The sequence below is a fragment of the Mus pahari genome, chromosome 1, assembly GCF_900095145.1.
Source record: "Mus pahari chromosome 1, PAHARI_EIJ_v1.1, whole genome shotgun sequence".
Lineage (NCBI taxonomy): Eukaryota > Metazoa > Chordata > Mammalia > Rodentia > Muridae > Mus > Mus pahari.
Genome location: NC_034590.1, coordinates 35694302 through 35717095, shown reverse-complemented (window position 1 = coordinate 35717095; position 22794 = coordinate 35694302). Strand labels below are relative to the sequence as shown.

Genomic DNA, 22794 nt, shown 5'->3' with positions numbered 1-22794 from the left:
AACCTCAATTGGGAAAATGCCTCTATCAGATTTGAATGTAAGCAAGCCTATGGGATACTGTCTTGATTGTGATTTATGTGTGAGGGCCAAATCCATAGGTGGTGGTACTACCCCTGGCAGGTGTTTCTGGATGGTATGAAAGCAAGGTGAGAAGGCTGTGGAGAGCAAGCCAGCAAGCAGCACGCCTCCACGGCATTTGCTTCAGTTTCTGCCTCCTGGTTCCTGTCCCGAGTTTCTGTCCTAACTTCCTTCTGTGATGGAGAGTTGTAAGGTGAATGTCAGGTTAACCCCTCCCCCAAAGTTGCTTGCTTTTGGTCATAGTATTTATCACTGTAATAGAAAACTAAGCTAGGACATGGCCCTTGGAGTGTTGAAGGTTTGAACTCCAGGGTGGTGCAGGAAAAGGCGGATTTGAGGGAGAGGGTGGAGCTTGAGGGAGGTGGGCCTATTTGGATCAAACCTCAAAATCCCAAGTATGGTTTCTACTGAATGGGTCTCTTCACAATTGTAGTTGAAAAGTCTGATTTGAAGTATTGTGAGCTGGGCCTGTTTGCAATGATTTGACCTTGGTCTTTGGGCCCTGGGTATTTGTCCCTGAAGGAGGTTGTAGGACCATGGCCTTACTTTTAAAGGGAGAAACTTCTGGGCCCTAACAGTAACTTCCTTGGCCAGTGTATGCTGTATCTGGTGGTCTGCACATACTTGACACATGCGTTTCCTAGTGCTCCGGTCACCACCTACTCCTGCCACCTGTTACACCCAAAGGCAACTTTTAAAAGCGATGCTTGGTAGGTTCTCAAAGACCCAAGCCCCCAATTTACTCTATGATAGAAGCCACTAAATGTAGTAACAATAGGTCCCTTGAATCTGAGGGACACCCCATGAGTTTCAAATGGCTCTTACCTTCCAGATCATGCCCTCCCCACACTTCATCTTAAACTTTCCAGAGCCATGTCCACAAGACTCAGGGAACCTTTCCAACAAAGTCTTGGCCAGCAGGACACATTCCTACCTATAAAGCTGCCGGGCTCCCCCTCAGGGGGCTGGGTTATATAATACCCACTGTGGAGGTTTGAATAAAATGGCTCTCACAGGTCCATAAGGAGGGGCACTATTAGGAGGCGTGGCCTTGTTGGAGGAAGCGCATCACCAGAGGGTGGGCTTTGAGGTCTCAGAAGCTCAAACCAGGCCTAGTGGGTTCCTTTCCTGCTGCCAGCAGACCCAGATATGGAACTCTCAGCCAGCTCTTCAGCACCATGTCTGCCATGATGATAGTGAACTAAAACCTTTGAACTGTATTCCATCCCCCAAACAAATGGTTTTCTTTACAAGCGTTTCCATGGCCATGGTGTCTCTTCACAGCAACAAAACCTTAACTAAGACAACTATCTCACCCGTCAATCCCCAGGGTTCTCTTGGTATTGAGACTGGTTCTTGCCCAACTACATACACTTGTTGGGCAGGTGGCACATGACTTCAAGTCTTTTATACTTGGGGTTTGATGGGTGGTCATTGCTTATCTAGAGGTGCTGAGTGTCGGCCCACCCTGACTCCTGCACTGGAGCCATGAAGCAACTTCTCATATGATAAAATACAATATAAACCCTCCTAACTACATAGGCAAAGAGTTCTATCAAGAAGGGAAGATGAGCTGCAGCGGCCCGACGACACTCCTGTCTCTGGCTGGGATGGCACACGCTGGGTCTCCCTGGGGTATACTCAGGATCCCACCTGCCTCAAATCTTTGGTTCCATTTGGGTGAGCATGGTGGGAGACAGGAGGGTGGCGGCAAGTCTCAAGCCCATCTTTCCTGTGGCCTTCTCCTGAGGCCTGAGAGCCACCGTGGTGCCATGGCCCCAGGAAGTGAGTGCCCTCCCCATTTCTTCTGTGAAGACTCTCAAGGCATGTATCATAGTCGCATCTTATTTATCAAGCAAATACATGTTGAAGAAACTATAAGCAGGAGTGGGGAGGCCTCCATTCATGCCCTCTTGTGCTGCTGGCTGGCCAGTGACCCACCTGAGCCTGTTCTGAAGTATGACTGGGCGCTGGGTGGGCTGACAGTGGAAGCTGTCGCCAAATGGCCGTGTCTCTTCCTGCATAGCTCTTGTGTTGGCAGAGCAGCTCAGTGAGCAGAGCTTCATGCAGTGAACACTCTTTTGCAGCAGCCCTCCATCATGTAAAGGCTTGAATGGGGAGCTACGGTGACCTTGAAGCTCTGACTATTCCTCAGTGGGCGGTGCCCGTCTTAGTTACTTTGCTTCTGTTGTGATAAAACACCATGACCAATGCACCTCAGAAAGGAAAGTGAGTAATGTGGCTTACTATTTCAGTGTTACAGTCCAGGCTGCAGCTGAGAGCTCACATCTTGATCCACAACCGTGAGACAGATTCAGAGTTCTGGGAACCACACATGTCTTTTAAAACCTCAAAACCTAACCCCAGTGACACACCTACAACAAATCCATACCTCTTAACCCTCCGCAAACAGTTCTGCCAACCGAGGACCAAGTATTCAAACATGTGAGCCTTTGGGGGAATTCCCATTTAAACTACCATGATGCTTCCTAGCCTCGCTGGAAGCTCTTGCAGAAGGGTGTGTCGTGAGGGAAAAAAACCAGAACAGGCAAGCAGCCTGATGTCATGGATCGGGTGGGGATGGTGACGCCAAGGGACCTCAACTTTGTTATCTTTGAGATTGGTTTTAATTTTATGTGCATGTTGTGAATATCTGCATGCCTGCATATCTAACTCACGATTGCCTGGTACCTTCTGAGGCCAGAAGAGGGCATCAGTTTCCCAGGACCTGGAGTTACAGGTGGCTGTGAGCTATAGAGAGCTGGGAACTGAACGTGGGTCCTCTGCAAAAAAAAGTGTTCTTAGCAACCGAGTCATCTTTCCAGCTCCAGAACCTCATCTTTGAGGACTGATGGGGGTTTGTAGGTAGTGTCACGCTTCATTCAAGTGGGGTGGCTCTGGGGTAGCGCCCAGCATTGCCCAGGCGCAGAGCTGCTGGTTAAGCTGTAGGTTTGGAAGGCTGGGTGGACCCAGAGCTCTGCAGCTGTCTGGGAAGCTCTACTTTGAAATCTAATTGCAGCAGGTTTGGAAACAGAGGACTGCGCCACTGAGTCAGCTGCTAGGGGGCCACTGCCAGGGCATGGGCACACTCTACTCTTGAATCTTGAACTGGACAGAGGGTGAGTGACCACTAGGTAGAGCCTGCACCCACAGACAGCAGCTGCGACCCTCTGACATCCACTCATCTGGCTGAGAGCCTAGCAGCCAGCTGTAGTGATTCCAGATGCGACCTGTGGGTGGAGGTCCAGTTTCTGTATCTGGGCTTCTCCCTGGATGAATGGGCACTGCAAGCAAGAGGTAAGATTCCCAGTGGAACGGTCTGGAAACGCAGACCGTTCCTTTTTCCTCCACTATACCCGCTTCTCAGGCTGCTCCATAACCAGGAAATGTCAAGCTGGGGAGCTCAGCCTAGCGGACGTAAGATACTAGCACAAGTCCTTGAGGAAGGGCAGGACACGTGGGCCTGCTCTGCTAGGTCATCAACACTCGACAGCGGCCTATCACCTTTGTCCATGCTAGTTTGTCTCTGGGTGCCCCCTCTCCCCCACATCACATCTGACTGCCAAGGCCAGTTCCAATCACCCTTTCTTTAACTACTGCCCTTGCCATTGGACTAACAGTGCAGTGTACAGAACGCTTATCACATGTCTTCCTTGAACCATGGCCTGCTGGGGTTCCTTTCCCTAAAAAAAGAGAAGTTTATGAGGGCTGCGGAGATCTGGCGGTTGGTGCGTGTTCATGAAACGGACTCTTGTTCCTGCATCGCAAGATATAGGACCTCAGGCTAATGTGGGGAGCAGGGGACAGAGGCCCTTCCCCCAGCTTTCCACAGCTCAGCTGCTGCTGCCCCAGGTTAGGGTTCAGCACAGGGGATGGACCAGTGAGGCAGGAACCCCTTTATCTGAAAGCCACACAGTAGATACCGTCTTTAGCTGCCTGCTGTCAGTAGCCGCCTGGGCTGTCAGCCTGACTGCCTGTGCACGCCTTCCCGTTATCTAGGGCTCCAATGCACAAAGCAGCAATGGTGGAATTGCGACCCAGCAAGGAGAAGCTAGGAAGTATTTCCTTGAGGCAGAAAGGGGAATCTTTTCAACATTACAAGGAAAGAAAACCATTCGTGCTACTAAGGTCCAGACCTACAGCGGACCTATGTGGAAGAAAGGGAGGTACCTTCTAATCTCGCTGTGGTCCAGAAGCTGCCAGTCTACCCCACAGGACTGGTGAGTGCTTACAGTAGGGAAGGCCACACACAGGGACCATATATTCAGGCTTTGGGCCATTCAGAATGTCATCTAGCCATGGGCATCTCTGCAGTGTCTCCCTTGGGTGAGGGCAGAGCATCTATTGGTAAATGCTTATTCTCTGTAGAGACTGCATCCTCTCTAGGGCTCTAACCTGGCCTCTGGGGACTGGCAGAGGGAATGTGTAGTTCTGGGCACACAGTGGCCTTGGAGGCAGGACCCATGGGGACTCTGGGAGGACCCAGGGAGCCACTTATCTGCATTGTGTTCTGGGGCCAGAAAAAACTTTCCAAACTTTTCTTTGGAAAAGTTTGTCCCCTAAGGTGAAACACTCCCATTCTGCGTTTAGAGGGATACAGTAACACAGACAGCTTTACAGCCACCACAAAGGCATCTGGAGGGACTCAAGACCATGAACTTGATGGAGGCTGACCTCAGGGACTCTTGCTGACAAGGGGGCCCAGACCTGGCTCAAGCCGCATCCTGATGGAGGCTTCTTTTGCCTTGCTAGGATGAAGGATGGCAAGCAACCTTTGTGTGTATATGGTTTCAGCAACTTGGAAGGCTGAAGCAGGGGGACCACTTGAGTCCAGGGGTTTGGAGGTCATCCTGGACAACAGAGGAAGTCCTTATCTCAGACCATTCCAAAACAGAAGCAGAACAAAACCCCAGGAAAGCAGGCAGGCACCACTGGACACAGAGAGATGGGGAAAAGCACAGTTCCTCCCAGACTTTAACGATGGACAGTCTCTCTTGGTGATCAGTGGTAATGAGTGAGTGACAAGCAGTCTGTTACCCTGGCTGCCGGGACCTGTTTCTGGCTTCATTGGCATGCGAGCTGGGGTTTGATTTGGCTTCTCGAGAGGGGGCAAGGGCTCTTTCAACTGCCTGGATTCAGATTCCATCCCATAGATCTTCTGACTCTCTGACTGACCATCAGGCAGGAACAGATGTGGAAGGGCATGCAGTAAGGGCCGGAGGAGGTAGGGCCCTGGACTTGTGTCTGTGTCCCCACCTTGCCAGCTGTCCAGAGGAAGGGGCAGGATGTAGAGGCTCTGATCTACTCGGTGTAAAGGGTGAGGATGGACACCCCGAGCTTCCTGCTAGTGGAAGCCCTGAACCAACCACTTGGTGTTTCCTAGAACCATACCTGAGGGCAGGAACACATGCCTGCCATCTCCTTGACCCTCAGTCCTGTGGGGAAATCTCAGTCTTTACTGAAAATAAGAGTGGCAGTAACAAAGCCTTGTCTTTCCCTCTCAGACACTCACACATCCTTCATAGCTAACAAGACCAAGCCCTCTTTGCCAGCAGTGACAGTACACTGAATATAAATGTGACCCAGTGTGTTTTACTGAGAGCTGCAAGTGTGCACTGTGCAGCAGATGGCGCTGGTCCACTCAGCGCAGCAGTGCTGAAATGGCTGTCTAGAATGATCAAAGGTAGTGTTGTCTTTTTTGGTTTAAAAGCTGATTACAGCAGGAGTGGGCATGAACAGCGCTAGTAAATTAAAGTCAGAGGCCAGCAGGTTACACACACTTTGTTACCCCATTGCAGGAGCAGCCATAGGAAAATGACAGGGAATGAGTTTGGCTGTGTTCCAATAAAACTATTTGCAAACTAAGTGCTGGGCCATAGCTTGCACAAATTCTGAAGGGAATTTGTCCCCATCTAAGGTGGATTGCATCCACATAAAAACTCATACAGAGCATTAGCGATAATTAGCTTTAGAGTTAAAAAATCTCTCTAAGGATACAGACAGCATGCATTTGAAAAGGTGGACTATTAACACGCAGCTCTGAGAGTGTGATTCAGGGTTTGAGCTGCTGGTCTGGCAGTTTGCAAGATGCCCAAGGCTAGGGGAAAGACTCAGAGGCAAAAATTCAGTTACCATGTCAACTGAAGGCGTCTGAACTGGAATGCTTGGAATGCTCGTTGGAAGGCAGCGCCATGGACCACACCAAATCCGTGCAGCAGAACCTGGTGGAGATGGGGTTGGCCATGGACCCCAACAGGGCAGTTCCCCTCCATAAGAGGAAGGTAAAGGCCATGGAGGTAGACACGGAGGAGAGACCTGATCGTGTACGGAAGTCCTACATGGCAAATGATCTGGAGGCAGAAGCCGGCCTCCCAGAGAAGAAAGGAAATATTTTGTCTCGGGACCTCATCGACTATGTTTAGTACGTGGTGGAGAATCATGGAGAAGACTATAAGGCCATGGCCCGGGATGAGAAGAATTACTATCAAGACACTCCCAAACAGATTCGGAATAAGATCAATGTCTATTAGCGCTTTTACCCAACAGAATGACAAGCCTTCATCAATTCTTTGCGGGGTAAGAAGATGGAGGTAGACTGCGTGGTGCACACCCCTGGACCTACGTCTATTGGACCAAAGAAACCAAACCCAGGCTGTAAGGCAAAGGATGTAGAGTTTCAGATGATGCTAAGTCCTATAGAGTCAGGTTTTAGATGCTCACTGTCTCTGTCTCTTCTCCCACCCCTCTTTCCTTCTAGAGAAGGAACTGTTTTTTTCTGGGTTTTGAGAGAGAGAGAGCATCTAATAGCCTTAGCTGTCTTAGACCTCTCTTCGTAAACCAGGTTGGCCTTGAACTCACAGAGATTCACCTGCCTCTGCCTTCCAAGTGCTGGGATTAAAGGTGTGTGCCACCACTGCCGGGAGGAGAAGGAACTCTTTCAAGGCTGTGGTTTGTGTTTCCTTGGGAGCTTACGGAATGCCTGCTATTCTTTGTTCAGGGGGATGCTCTACTTCAATGTGTTCTGTACACGAGAAAGGAGTATTTTACCTGTGTAACATGACTAGGTGTTTTTGTTTTCTTTGAGACTGGGCTTCTCTGTGTAGCCCTAGGTAGGATTAAAGGTACACTTGTGTAAAAATAAATAAATAAATAAACAAATAAATAAATAAATGAAAAGGATAGAAGCAAGGATTTTGAACACTTTCAACATAAAGAAGTGATGAATATTGGAGAAGATAGGTATGTTTCCCCTGATTAGAATACTACTCAGCATGTACACTGAAATACAACATGGTGCACTTGATTTAATGTGTCAGTTAAAGTTAATTAAAATATAGAGAATTTATATACGCCTGTGACAGAAGTCAACAGCCAAGTATGGGCAGTGGCGTCACTCATTTCCAATGTGATTTAGGTGAGCCATCGCCTCTAACACATCTGCATTCCGACTGAGCACGGCTATGCAGAAACCATGGTTGATCCCTGCAGTGCATGGCCTCTAGGCAGTTGTTCACACTCACCACGTCTTCAGTGCTCCCCGCCCCCCACATCACCTTACCCCACTGTGTCTCAGGAGCCGGACAAACCTTGTTCTCTCTGTTGGTCTCTCTGTTCCATGGACACTAGGGCTGAAAAGTGCGCTTGATCGTAGGCCAGAACCAGGGGTGAGCAGTGGCACCTGTTGGGAGGTACCTCCAAGGGCAGGTAGATCCCTCCAAATGGAATGGGTGCAAATGCTATGGACACAGACACGGGGAGGGAAGGGGGCGAGAACAGGGCAGGGGAGAACAGGGCAGGGAGTGCAGAGAAAGGGAAGGGAGGGTCAGTGGCGGGGAGAGGAGACAGGGGAGCAGAATTAGTGCTCAGGGCTAGGACTAGAAGTTTCCATAGTGATCTGTCTGGATAGCCTGCTCCTGAGAGCCACACCACAGTCAAAGAGTGGCAGGGTTAGAGCTAAGACCACACCCAGGGTGGTTGGCTAGAAGTCCACGCTGTCCTTTCTCTTCCGGTGTCACTGAAATGTCCACACACCAGGCAGGACCTATATTTCCTGAGTGTGTCTGGTGTGTATTTTGATAACAAGGACTATGGAACAGGAAGGGTCAAGCCAGCGAGCACCGGTACTGAGCTGTAGATCAGGTGGAACAGGAGAAGTGGAGACTGCATCTTTGTGTGACTAGATACCACCCTGTTCATTTTCTTATGAGTAGTGAGGGAAGAGGAGCCTGAGAACACTTCTGTGAACAGCTGCCGGAAGCAGTAGCTGTTTCTTTTCCTTTTTCTCTTTTTTCTTCTTCACGGAAACAGGATCTCATGCAGCCCCAACTCATTATGTGGCAGAGGATGGCCTTGAACTTGCAGTTTCCTTGACTTGGCCTCCCTGAGTGCTGCAATTACAGGCATGTACCACCATACCTACTTTATGTAGTGCTGGGATGGGACCAGGGCTTCCTGCATGGTAGGCAAGCAGTCTACCCATGGAGCCACGCCCCAAGCCTAGCAGCTGGGTTTTTACCATGAAGAATATTGCTTTGGCCTCAGAGTGGGGACTGCGCCCTCCTTGTTGCAGAGCACAGGGCCTTTTAGAATGTTCTCCGAGGATCTCTTAGTTTCCCCGCCTCCTTAACTCAGTCTGTACTGGGCAGGATGATTCTACCCATACAAGGATCCTGCTTTGAGAATCTTTTAAAGAAAAGGAAGCGAGGATAGGCTACAGAGGGCTGCTGGCTCTGCCCAGGGAAGACAGGAATGCTGTGCAGGATGCATGTTCTGTGGCCTCTGCCCTCACAGAAGCCATGACCATGCTGTCTTTTCTCTGGCATGAAAACTGATGCTTTATTGGCAGGACTCTAGGAGATGTATGGGATAGATTAAAGTTTCAGTGGAGCTGAGTGAAATGTCACAAGGTCACTTGTTGACTGGAGTGCTGTAGTAAAGAGATGTTGTGGACAGTGTCGTCTAAAAGGTGACCGACCAGAAGAAATGGCAGCAAGGGGAACTGAATTGCACTGGTGCTACCAAGGAGATTGGAAAAATGAACCACACTGCAGAGAGCGCTGGGAGTGGGGTCTGCTGAGTGGGAAAGGATCTGGGGGTGGCTTTCCTGGCTCTCCAGAGTCGTTTCTGACTCTTCAGAGCACGGCCAACCCTGTGGCATCCCAGGCATTCTTACTACAGCTGACTCCCAGAAGCTTCCGGCTTAGGGGTGACGTGTGAGGGAGGGTATATGCATCTCCGGCTAAACCTGCATGGGGATATTGTCTGGTCATCCTGAGCATCAGTGTGCTTATCCATCTGGGGAAGACTGCGAAAGGCCGAGGGAGGGGGCATTCAAGGAGAAGTCATGCACAAGCCAGGGTCTCAGTGGACAGACAGCAGCAGCAGCTTGCCTACCCCGAAGATTCTCCACCACCCACCAGAACCTCTGCCCTTTGCCTGCCTTCCTCTCCTCTCTGACATTCTACCCTGCAGGACCTCTGGAACAGGGCTTGGGGCCTTTGGAGGGATCTGTGGTGCTTGGCCAGACTTTTCATGGCCACCTCATGGTGTCATGCAGGGCCGGTGGCCAGGAGCAATTGCTGCTGCCCTGGAGGAAGAAACACACGAAATGATGCTATCTTTGTGTATGTCTCAGAGGGACAAGATGACTCTGCCTATATGCATATAGATACCACCCTTCCTGGGTCACTGTTCACTGTGGCTCCTTGAGGATCCTACCTTCTCCACCGGAGTCTCTTAGCATGGTGTCTGCCACCACCACGATGGGTCTCCGTAGTATGTGGGCGAGGACGAAGACATGGAACTCTTCCAGGCTTTCATATACGGGGTCCTCAGAGTTGTCCACACTAGGGAACACAATAGAGAGAGCTTGTCACGAGACTAGATGGGTTGGAGGCCAGAATAGACAGGAAGACTCTGTAGGGATTAAGCACCCCGAAACACTGGACCCTACCTGAATCTGAGGACCCTTCTAGGAACAGTTCCAGGGAAGCGATCACGCGAAGCCTGCCTGAGTTCTGCCTACGGGGTAGGAGGAGTTTGAATGTACAGCCTCACACTCACACCCTCCCCAGCCTGGGTCCAAGCTCCTGCCTGGCCTCAGGGGTAGAGTTGTCATCCAGGCTGTGAGACACTAGGGCAGAAGACTGTCACCGAGATGTCCCTCAACAACAGGGCCGCCCTCCAAGGGAAGAGAGTCAGAGCTCTTAGATGACGGAACCTTGTGTAAGTCTCTCTACACACTATGACAAATGTATAGCAGGAGGTAGTACGTTCTTGGCTTTCCATACTCGGGGGCTCCAGGAATCAATTCCTTGAAGACATCCAGGGAACAAGGGTAGCCGCGGGGGCTGGGATGGCAGGGAAAAAACTCCAGGCTGTAAATCCTAAGAAATGCACCTTTGGGGGAGATCCGATGTTGTATTATGTTTTTCTTTTCTTTTTTTCTTCTTCCTTTCTTCCTATTTTGCCTTTTTCTTTGGTGGCCAACGAACTTTATAGTCCAAATTGTGGCAGCAGTCAGAGGTCACAAAAACTCACACAGAACCACCTAAAAGTTACTCTCCAGCCTGCCACCTCTTTACTTTGAGAGGGGTCCAAGTGCTCTTTGTTTACAGAGCCACATTTGACACACCAGGACACAGCCACCAGGACGAAGAGCTGACATCTGCCCACCAGGTCTGCTCACAGGGGTCCCACCAACACCTTCAGGATCCAGGGTCCAGCTCAGGGTCGTGAGCTTTCTGCTGAGGGCTCCCTCAGCCTACAACGATGCTCTGTGTTTCCACAGCCGAAGCACTTCTGAGACACAGGCACAGGTCAGGTGTCTTGTGTCACTTTCTGAGTCTGAGTCTCTCTGAGTCTCTCCACTGCCTGACCATGACGTTGGGCTTGTCCTCTCAGGTGGTGTGATATGCAGGTTGTCCTACAGTGGCAGGGCCTTGGTCCCTGGCTCTTCTTCCAGCCACAACCTTTTGAGCTGCTCAGGCCACGTATGCCATCACCATATGTTTCACAGGGGAGCTTGGAACCTCTGTACATCTCCACTCCTTCCCAAGCCTGTTGGCAGCACCGTGGATTTCTGGTTTTATACTTTCATTAAATGGTTTATAATCCATTTGTGATATCGTGATGCTCAAACACATTGATTTGGCCATTGTCACTTACATCAGCTTGGTCTGTGTCCTTATGACTTCTCCTTGCCACTCTTTTGGATCACCTCATTGTTCCCTGGCATAAGATGATGGACCAAATTCACCCCCCCCCCCCGTGTGTGAATCACCTACCACAGCTGCCACAGGACATGCCAGATTCACTAATACTTTTAACTCCAGTCTAATCTTGACCAAGTTCATCCTACTGATAACTCTCTGCTCTATAGTGGGAAACTACCTGGAAATACCTCACCATTCTTAGCATTTGATCTGCTTCCTGGCCTGCACGTGGTCTCTCATCTCTGCTGCCATCCCCAGCACTGCCAACCCTTAGGTTTCCCTCTCCATGTGTATTCTTTGGTCAGTGGTTTAGTCCCTGGGAGCTGCATATGCAGCAGAGGATGGCCTTGTCTGTCATCAAAGGGAAGGGAGGCGCCCTTGGTCCTGTGAAGGCTTGATGCACCAGTGTAGGGGAATGCCAGGGAGGTGGGGCGGGAATGGGTGGGTGGGTGGGGAAGTGCCCTCGTGGAGCCAGAAGGGAGGGAGCGTGGAATGGGGGGATTCTCGAAAAAAATATATAAAAAAATAAAAAAAAGTTTCCCTCTCCACCCTTTTTGGCCCTGGCACTTGCCACAGTCTATGTGTTCTTCCCCTGTCCTCTTCAGACAGCCTACCCTGCTTTGTTTACCTAATGGTTTGAAGATAGAGTTCTCTCTCTCTCTCTCTCTCTCTCTCTCTCTCTCTCTCTCTGTGTGTGTGTGTGTGTTTGTGTTTGTTTTGGAAAGAGAGTGGAAGAATGTTTGAAACATATACTGCTTTAAACAAGTAGCTCTGGCTGGAGAGATGACTCAGTGGATGCAGTCCTTGTGCAAGTGTGACTGTCAGGGTTAGCATCCTTGGAACCGAGGCAAAAACAAAATGAAATAAAACCAACAAAAGCAGGCAGGTATGGTGGCTGCTTGCAGTCCTAGCACTGTGGTATGGAGATGGGATTCCCAGGGACAGCTGACTTGGTTGATCCAGGTGCACTGAGAGAACTCACTGCAAAAAAGAGGTGGGCAACTGAGGAAGATACCAGTCATTCACTTTGGGCTTCTATATGCAGCTTGTCTGGACACATGAGAATGTTCATATACTCACACCTTACCCCCTCACAAATCATAAATCTCTACATCTGTAGGCTCCATATCCAAAGATTCAACCGCGATGAAAAACACTAAAAGAACTGTATGCTCTTTTTTCTTATTCTCTAAACAATACACTATACTTTTTTCTTCAGAAGTGCCTAATTTCAGGTAATTTGTTATAGCAATGGAAAACAGACCATCATACGTATTGTTATTACTCGTTTCCTCCCCCTCCTCCCCGTGCTTCACCAGAAGAGATTTGGTCCTCCCGCAGCTGTCTGACATTTATCCTCTCCTTGGCAGGTGTGGGAAGTCCTACAGTGAAGGAGACACTGGACTGGAAGAGCCACCCAGGACTTGGAGGGCATGGAACAGATAAGAGCTAAGGTCTCAGGAACGGAGTCTTCAGATGCTCAAATATGTCTGTCTGGACTCCTGGTGCTGACCCATGATCTCACTACAACAAAGCAACAAGCAGCCCACGGAACGGTGTGTTTCTGCACTGAAGGCTCTCATGTAGGAACACAGTTCTAGACGGTGCTTCTGTGGGCTCTGCTGGAATTTGTCCTCCAGCTGAAACCTCAAGAGGGTTAGGCCCAGTAGGTAGCAGGGGTGTGGGGTTAGAGCACAGAGGATGCCTCAGAAGACACAGCTGAGGCTGGCCAGGAGACATGCGTGTCTGTGTTCTGGGTGTCAGTATTCATTCTTCTTGCTGTGTCAGAGACCTTTTCTGGGGTGACACCTTTCCTTCAGGACCGATGAGAAAAAAAAAAAAACCCAAAGCATGCACCTTCTAAAACTTTATGGCCCAGTGCTCCTGTTGGTCTGGCCTGCCCTTCATTCCCACAGTGGGATACTGGAGCTGACCTGCATGATCAAGCTATTCCTGAAGGCATGCACAAGGCCTTTGTGCTAGGAGCGTGCGTGATATCCACGGAATCCATTTGGGAAGCACTGGGGGTGGTTTGACGATCTCTTGCCTTCCTTGTGACTTGAAACCCAAACTAAAAAGATTAAGGAAAAACTCCACAAACAGCCAGCAGCTGGTGTCTTCATACCCTGAGAGGCAATGACAGCTGTGGCAACAACCACTGTCACAGGCTACCTCCAGGCCTGGCCATGTCCCGAGTCTTCCACCTACTATTGTTTGCTTTGTATGATGAGCCTGAGGGAGACAGACTGGGCAGCTCCCCTGAGATCACGTGTAGGAGCCTGGATACATGTGTCCAGCCTCCCCTCTCCCATGTAGCCTCATCTGCAATGAACACTCACTGTCTTCTGCTACCTGGGTAGCATGCAGGGTCACTTCCCCTTCTCCTAAGCTCTTTGAGGCCCTGGAAGACCCATGGAGAGCAGGGTGGCACTCACCCACCACCTGTGCCGCTGCCATTCTTGCTGAAGTGTGTGCGAGGCTCGCTGGAGGCCAGTTTTAGCAGCTCTGTCCACTCTCGCTCCCATTCCTCCTCGGTGTACACCAGCCCTGACTGGCGCAAAGGGAAGCTGGTTCAGGAGGCAGCCTCTGTCACCTGCCCTCACCTCCTCCTCCCACAAAGGCAGTAGTACCAAGCCACCCGGGTTGGCCTAAGCCCCGTTAGGACCCAGACTGGACATATCTGCAAGTGTCCCCTGCATGTTTTTTTTTTTTTTAAAAAATATGTATTTCTTTATTTATTATATGTAAGTACACTGTAGCTGTCTTCAGACACTCCAGAAGAGGGCGTCAGATCTTGTTACGGATGGTTATGAGCCACCATGTGGTTGCTGGGATTTGAACTCCGGACCTTCGGAAGAGTAGTCGGGTGCTCTTACCCACTGAGCCATCTCACCAGCCCCCCTGTATGTTTTTTTCAGAAATTCCAGCCCCTGATTTCAGAACTGGAGAGTCCTCCAATCATCAAGGTCATTCCTGGGTGTGTGTGTGTGTGTGTGTGAATGAGTGAACCTGGCTGAGGCTGATGGATGGACAATTTAAAGGGCCATCACACCATTTTACCCCAAATGTAGGCAGATTCTTTTCCTAGTGGAGCAAAGTGCTAATGTCACCATGGCTTGGAGCTGCTAGATTTCCTTTGGATTGAGGGCTTCAAGAGCTTCACAGAACAGTACATGACTGTATAGTTTATTATCCATGCCGGGGCACTCGAAGTAAAGGAAGGTGGCTTTCCTAACCACAGCAGCACGGGAGGTTTGAGTGGGCACGTGCTGCTGTCCCCCTGGGCTGGACTGTTGTAAGGGCTCCCCTGGACTGTAGCATAGCCGGATGCTGCACCTGATGTGGATCCTGCCTCCAGCAGAGGCGGGTACCAACCTCTTTGTTCTGCTGTGTCTGCTGCCACCTCCACCGCCGCTTCAGGGCTTCCCGCTCGGCACCCGTCCTCATCATGGTGTAGAGAGCTTTCCGCAAAACCAGGTCCCGGTCATGAAAGCCCCACATTCCTGTAGCAGGGAGGCCATGAGGGGCAGAGGAGGAAGGGACAAGAGGAAGAGATGAGCCCGAGGAGACTCAAAGGGCCACAGCTGAACAGGCTGACCTCCCACATGGGTGCAGAGGAAGGGACTAACATACCAGGAAGCCATTTAGTCTTACCATGGACTTGGATGCTCCCCCCCCCCATGCTGCTATATATGTTTCCCATCAGCTTAGATATATGAACGAAGTGGCACTTCCTATCCTAACAGAACAAGGGCAGCTAAAGGTTGAGTGCTACCTCTCTCTGGGGCCTAAGGTTCACCATTGTGAACATTTGTCTTGTGTTTGGGTGAAAGCGCCTCTGGGGACAAGTTGGTGACAAGTTGGAGGGTCCCGCATCTGGATGGCCAATAGTGACCTGGCTTCTCTAAGGCCTACGAGAAACGATGTGTGAAGTCCTAGCACAGGACATCTCGGCTCTCTGAGCAGTGGTATCAGTTGGTACCACTGCACATGGTTGGGACATAACAGGGACTTCTTAGGGACATACTGTGGGTGGTTGGGACATGGTCAGGGTACTCAACCATTGAGAAGATCATTGAAATGAGCTACAGCCATATAGCGACAAAGGAAAAAAAGAGAATCTATCCATCTACCAACTCATTCTCACTTTTCTACCATCTATCCATCCATCTACCTACTACCTACTTAACTTTCCATCTATCCATCCTTCCATCCATCTATCCATCATCCATCCTTCCTTCTATCCTTATGTCATCTATGTACCCACTCAGTATTCTATAATCCACTCATCTATCAATCCATTTACCCATCCACCCACTTTCCATCTATCCATACCCTCACCCTTATACCATCTACCCACCTGCCTACCTCTCTACCACCCATCCATTCACCCACCTGCTCACTCACCCATTCACCTATTTGTCTGTCCATCTCTTCACCATCTATCCATTGTCTTGCCCACTCAACTACTGCCCACGCCTCATCCATCCATTATAGCTGCTGAGAATATTCATAGCTCAACAAACTTCCTACAGTCTGAGAGCATATATTATAGGCAACTTATAAATGAGGTATCTATTAAATGAGCTTATAATGTACAATGTTCACAACACAAGGAGAGACAAAGTGGGGAGGGGAGAGGGTGCCAGGAGCATTCAATATTGTGTGAATGGATGGAGATGCCAGCAAGAGCTTCAAATGGTGAAGGAGGGAGCTGAGTTGGCAAGCAAAGCAGAAGGTTCTTCCCAGGCACTGGTGCATTTGAAAAAGGACAAGAGCTAAAGGTGGTTAGGACCAGGACAAAGGGGAGGAGGCAGAGGAGAAACAGGCCTCCAGAGCGGTGGTTCTCAACCCATGGGCCAAACGATCCTTTCACACAGGCCACTTAAGAACATGAGAAAGCACAGCTATTTACACTTACATTATAATTCACAACAGCAGCAAAGTTATATTTTGTTTTCTATATGATGCCTTCGAAGTCTAGGTGCATTTTAGAATTATGTAATTTTAGAAGGGAGCAATGGAAATAATTTTATGGTTGGGGGGTCACTACAATATGAGGAACTGTATCACAGGGTTGCAGCATTAGGAAGACAAGAACCACTGCTCTAGAGTGTGACTGGAATTGACTGCAGGCTTGTAACCCTTGCTAGGCAATAATCTGAGACTGCTGTGGGCATTGTAGCATTTCAGGCTCTTGTCTTTCCCTACAGCACGGATGGAGAGAAGCGACTACCACTGTCGTGTTCTCGTCTTCAGACATGTTTCCTCACCTGGTATTCCCTGGACAGGCTCTTTCCAAGCCTCTTTTAAGGCCTTTCTCCTACAGGGTTTCCTTGTCTCAAACGTATTTACCTCCCGGGCTCCAGGACAAATGCCATTTATTTTTTTAAAAAAGAATTTATTTTTATTTGTGTGCATGCACAACCCCCCCCCCCACACACACACACAGAGGCATGCATACACTCATGTGCAGTTGTCTCAGAGACCAGAAGAAGGCGTCAGATTCTCTGGAGCTGGAGTTACATGTGGTTGTGAGCCTCCCAACAGAGGTTCTGGAAACCAAACTCCGACCTTGGTTCTTGCCTAAGCTATCTCTGTAGCCACTGTCTGTTGTTTCTATGTGTGCCCAATGACCCTGTTCAGTGTCAGGCCACTCAGCAGCTGGTCCCACAGTACCCATCCTATCATGGATTCTTTGGGTAGTCCTGGATGTATGGCGTTTTGCTGTGTCAGCCCAAAATGCAAAGTACAGGTTGAGTACCACTTTCCAAAAATGCCTGGGGTCAGGAGAGTTTGTGATTCTGGGATACTGACATACACAGAAACCTTGGGGATAGAATGCAAATTTAAAATATAAAGTTTATTGGTATTGCCTGTGCACTTTGTTTACAGATTAATGATATTTTCTGTTACATTTTTAAGTGATTTTGTACATAAAAGTTTATGTTGTGGAATTTTCCACTTATGGTGCCATACTGATGCTCCAAACGTCTGAGATTTTGGATTTTCAGATTAGGGGTACCCAGGCTTACTGGAACAAAGGGCCTGTGGGCTCCGAGATTGCAAAGAAGCTTTTAGAAGAGGGTGACTCATGATCTGTTCTCCAGGTTTTATATGACTAAACTGAAAAGACAGTTAGTATTGAATGTTCTAACAAATAAGGTCCAATAACCGAATCACATTCCCGGAGAAAGGCACAGGAAACTCTTAATGGGATTTTAAGATGGCCATTCTCCAGAAATATGTACAATTATTATTTGTTAATTAAAATAAAAAAGGCATGTTGAAAAAATTAAGTAGGAAATGTTGGATTTGGATGTGTATAATAGGAATATAATTTCATTTGAAGAGCTGACAAAAGACAGGAAGATGATATGAGCCAGTGTTGATAGCAGCCTGCATGGGGCTGGGGTGGGGTGGGGTGGGATGATAATTAGTTTTCTCATGAGCAGAATTCTTTCTTTTTCCCTCCCTTCAACCTGCAACCAACCTTTCTCCCTCCCTCCCTCCCTTCTTCTCTCCCTCCCTCCCTCCCTTCCTCCCTTCCTCCCTCTTTTCTCTCTTTCTTTCTTCTTACAACTTTGTCATAGTTTCTTTTTCTTTTTGTGGTAGATAACTCCATAAATATGTAGTTGATAGTGAGAGTATAAAACTTCATATAGAAATTTACTGGGATACAAAGAGTTTGAGCTGCATAATATTTGAGTAGCTACCTTAATATAGCTGTGTGACTTTTTAAAAACCATTTTTATTTGTGATCATTATAATAAAGTGATTAACTTTTTAAAAAAAAAGCAGAATTGTTTGAGTTTTAATAACAAATCTTATGTAGTTCAACATATCAAAAAAATTTCAGTATATAATCATTAAGAATAAATAAGATATTTTATGTTTTGTTTTCTATATGATGCCTTTGAAATCTAGGTGCATTTTAGAATTATGTAGCGCTTCAATTGGTAGCAACTACATTTCAAGTGTTCCATAATTCACGACACTGTCAACTGCTGTATTGGAACATGCAAGTCTCAGTGTATTTAACTACAGTGGACGCTTGCAAGTGGGTTGACAGGCAAAAAACAGATTCTTGTCAGGGTCTGTGCACCAATTCTCCCTATGAGTTTAGGTGGTTGATGTTCGGTCCCTACGGCTTTGAGCTGTGGAACTTTTGAGTAATAATTTTAATTAAATCATGCTTTAAAATTTTGAGCTCTTTTTTGAGAATTTCATATGAGTACTGTATTTACATCATTTCCCCCTTGCTCTTGTCCCTCCAACTCCTCCATGGTTCCCTCCTGCACTCCTCATATCCACGGCCTCTTACCTTTTCTTATTGTTGCATATACATGTAGATGTCTAGCTATCACCCCATGCGTTCACTCAGAGCTGCTCATGTGTCTGTATCTTTAGGGCTGACACTTTGGGATCAGGCCGTCTGCTAGGGAGCGCATCCCCGAGGGAGGCTGAGTCCATTTCTAGGCATTGCTTTTGTCATTGCTTTTGGGCATAGGTCTCTGTGTAGCCCTGGCTGTCCTGGAACTCACTGTGTACAACAGGCTGGGCTCGAACTCACAGCTATCTGCTCCTTAGTGCTGGGATCAAAGGTATGCACCACCACACCTGGCCTAATGGCAGTGGCAGAATGTACTGTACCTGCTGCGGGGAGGGATCAGGAACTGAATGCCTTTGCCATTCCCATTGCTTCCATCAAACCTATGATCTTACTCTAGGTCCTGAGGCTTCTGGGGCTCTCTGGGCCACATGCTGAGGCACTCTGAGATGCACAGAATTCTTTTCAGTGTCCCCCTCAGCCTGTCTTGTCCTAGCAGGTCCCATGATGGTCTAAATCAGGTGTGGGCCTGGCCCTGGCTCAGCTCACATTTAACTGGGAAGATACCTGGCCTAATAAGGGCCATATTCTTATCCAGGGATCCTGCTCCCTTGACAGAGACCATCCTCTAGGATTGATGAAGAGCTATGGGCCCGATGTCTAGACCCCTGGTACAAAACTAGATTTGTCTGTCACATGGAGTCAATCCTGTGCATGGAAGACTGGTCCCAGAGGGGCGGACAGAGATTCTAGGAAGTCCAGCATGAGTTATCTAGTATTGCCAAACACACCTGTCAATCTGCTGATGTAGCTCCCTGGGGGGAGGTAGTGAATCATATGCTGTGTATATGACTGTGATTACCTGAGTAGCTACACCCTACACCTTATCATCATACATTGCTGTCTACAGGCAGCTCCCAACTACCCTGTTGCACACACTGCTCCCAGGTCTTCCTGCTAGAGTCTTACTCTGCATATCTCTGCCTCTGAAAACCCCATGATTTCTGCCTTTGTGCCTTGTCTGTGTTGTCTCCTGCCTACAGTGTCTTCTACTTCTACTCTTTGACGTTTCAGAAAAGATACAGCATCATCCAGGAAGTCCTCTTAGATTGCCTCAGGCTACCCTGTTCTACCTGCTGTCTTAGGAGCTCCTGCTCAAGGCCTCCTAGCGAGGCAGGTATTTACTCCATACTGTTCTGTCTCATCATCAACCCAGTCAGACCAAAAGGACCAGGATGTCAAAGGCATCCTTCCAGATGACATCAGCATAGGAGGCTCTGCTTGATAACTGATCAGACAGATCTGGAGCCCTGCTGGCCTCTGTTGGTGCCAGGGTGCTTACCCAGTGAGGCGGCATGTAAGAGGCAGTTCCCATCTCCTGTCGTGGCCAAAGGAAGAAGCCTTTTACAGCTTGTGCACACAGTAGACCACCAGTTCAGGCGACCTGGAAATGAAGTTCATTTTAGAACAGATGCTCTTTAGGCAGAGAACAGGCATGTGTACATGCACGAGCAAGTGTGTCTGTGCATGAAAGATTTCTTTTTCTCAAACCAAAAGGAAAAAAATGGGTTGGGGTTGGGGCAAAAATAAGCTTTTCTTTCCCTGAGACCCAAAGTTACATAGTTTGTCTTAGCGTCTATAGAGTACTTAAGATAAGCAGATGGATGGTGGAGAATAAGGAACACAGAAGCAGGTAAGATGTGCATGCCTCCTTGAAGTTAGTTAAATTTCTATCGGTGAGCTTTGCCAAGGTAGTGTATACACTGTAATGCTCAGAACAAGTTTCAGGGAGAATGAATTGAATCATAGTCAGACCAATCCTAATTGGGCACAGTTGGCATGTGGTTGTAGTCAGTCCTGAGGTTGAGGCAGGAGGACTATATATTTGGGGCCAGTCTTAGTTGACCAGTGAGATCTTATTTCAAAGACGGATGAACCAACCAACCAACCAACCAACCAACCAACCAACCAACCAACCAACCTACCAACCTACCAACATTATACAATATACTCCTTGACACTAAAACCAGATGGAGAATATATAGGCAGAAAGCACTCATGAATATGCAGCAACATTTTCAACATGTAAACTAATAGTCCTTAGAAATAGACACCAAGAATGACACAGCAGGACCATGTAAGGTTGATGCTAAGGATGAGAAGTTGGCTTAATACTTAAAAATAGATTAATATAACCCATCATAATAAACTACAGAAGAAGCAGTTCAAAAATCATAACATGAATGGAAAATAATAAAAGTCAATACTCACATCTGTGATTGATTGAGACTAGCAATGGGAAGGACTCCCTTCAAAAGTCAATACTCACATCTGTGATTGAGACTAGCAATGGGGAGGACTACCTGTACTTGACGAGGAGCATCTGTAAAGCCCCTGGAGCATTCTGAATGGGGATGGCATGACTGATTTTCTTTTAAGTGAGGGGAAAGCCCAGGCTGCCCACTCTTACCATTGTGTGAACCTTCCCAGTGAAAGAAGCTAAGAACACCATCTTGCAGCCACAGATTCGAAAGGAAGCGGTAACAGCCTTATTTTTAGATGAAATATTGGCATATGTAGAAACTCCAAAAGAAATCGCAGAATACTATAATTATTTTGTAAAGGTCATAGGATATAGGATCAATATTCACAAATCAATTGTATTTCTACATGCTAGCAATAATACATGAGAATCATGATAAAAATGTAACAGCATTTATAACCACACAGAAACGACGTACGCACAGATATAATACCCCTGTTCAGCACTCCGGCAGGCTGGGGAGGGCAAAATGTTGACGAGGTGTTAAAGCTCTAAACACTCAGGGAGGCACCACAGTGACAAAGGGAGCTCTCCACATACTGAGCATGTGGATTCCCTCTCGACTGACATGCTAAAGGCATTCACACAGTGGGGTTTCTTACAGAAAGGAAACAATTAATGATATGGAATTCTGTACCTCAGATAAACTGGAAGAGATAATTCATTATCATTAGACCAGCAGCACAAGCATTAATTATGGCGGGAAAATGACCCTGGGTAGAAGCAGAGTATGTACATGGAATAAAGAAACTTGAAAGACAAATAATGTTGGTAAATGTAAGTGAATAGTGATTACTGTATAATTAGCAACATCGCTTGGAGACTAAATTATATGTGAAGCTACAACAAATGTGGATGTCAGCTACAGCATTGATTATAGCAGTCTGTATATGTGAGGTAAAGTCTAAGGCCTTCTATTGGACAGCAGATGGTAAAATACCAGCTTACAGGCAAACTGCAGTAACGCAAAGGCACATTTTTCTAACCTGTAACATCTTTCCAAACTATCAACATAGTGGAAGGGAAGACAGAATAATAAAAAACCCATACCCTTAAGTAACTCCAAAGGAGGCGGGCTGCTAATACAACAAAAAGGCAAGATGACAGGTTTAGATTTAAATAGTAATACGTTAAAACCACGTACATTAAATGTGAATGAACTGAATACCCTAATAGTGATTCAGGATGAGTAAATTCTGTAGATCTACTGCACAGCCTGGCTCCCATAGCTAACAAAACCATAGTGTACACTCACAATCTGCTATGAGAGAGATCTTAAGTATGTTCACTCTCACCATAAATGGCCACTGTGTGAGGTGGTGGGCATTCTACAGAACACAGCTATGGTAGTCATTTCACAATATAGATGTATATGAGACATCACCTTGAACACTGTAAATATACACAGCCAGCCTGCCATAGTTTCTTGGGCACAGGATAAAGGCTCCTAGATCAGAGACAAATGACTTTATTATTCACAGCAGAGCAAGCATCATCATCATCATTTCAATACTAGATCTTCTTGCCCCCCAGACCTCACAGGGATGGTGGGAAGGCAGCCTCAGGTGGACACTTCTCTCAGTGCTCTGCATTACTGCTCAGAGACCTGAAGTTTAGTAAACCTAATGCTTTTCACATTTATAATGAGCTGCTAAAACCTCTGCTGAGAGAGAGAGACACACAGAGATATTCACAGAGAGATAGACAGAGAGACAGAGATACACCAAGAAAAAGAGAAAGAGAGGGGCAAGGAGAAAGGGGAGAGGGGAGAGGAAAGGCAGAGGGAGCGGTGAGAGGGAGAGGGGCATAGGGGAGAGGGGAGTAGGGAAAAGGGGAGCAGGGGAGAGGGG

The 22794-nt window shown here is 47.9% G+C and overlaps 1 protein-coding gene and 1 pseudogene across 3 annotated transcripts in view; one reads left to right on the top strand and one right to left on the bottom strand.

The window, feature by feature from the left end:
- Otud7a (OTU deubiquitinase 7A) overlaps positions 1-22794 on the bottom strand; it is a 291717-nt gene that overhangs the window by 16132 nt on the left and 252791 nt on the right. For all 3 annotated transcript variants that reach the window (XM_029543856.1, XM_029543858.1, XM_029543857.1), the window contains exons 7-11: positions 19964-20065; positions 14667-14794; positions 13727-13842; positions 9796-9923; positions 7665-7814 (exon numbers count right to left, since the gene is read on the bottom strand). In XM_029543856.1, the coding sequence (XP_029399716.1) occupies positions 7665-7814; positions 9796-9923; positions 13727-13842; positions 14667-14794; positions 19964-20065 (624 nt within the window). The remainder of the gene's footprint in view (positions 1-7664; positions 7815-9795; positions 9924-13726; positions 13843-14666; positions 14795-19963; positions 20066-22794) is intronic.
- LOC110328571 lies at positions 6166-7530 on the top strand (annotated as a pseudogene).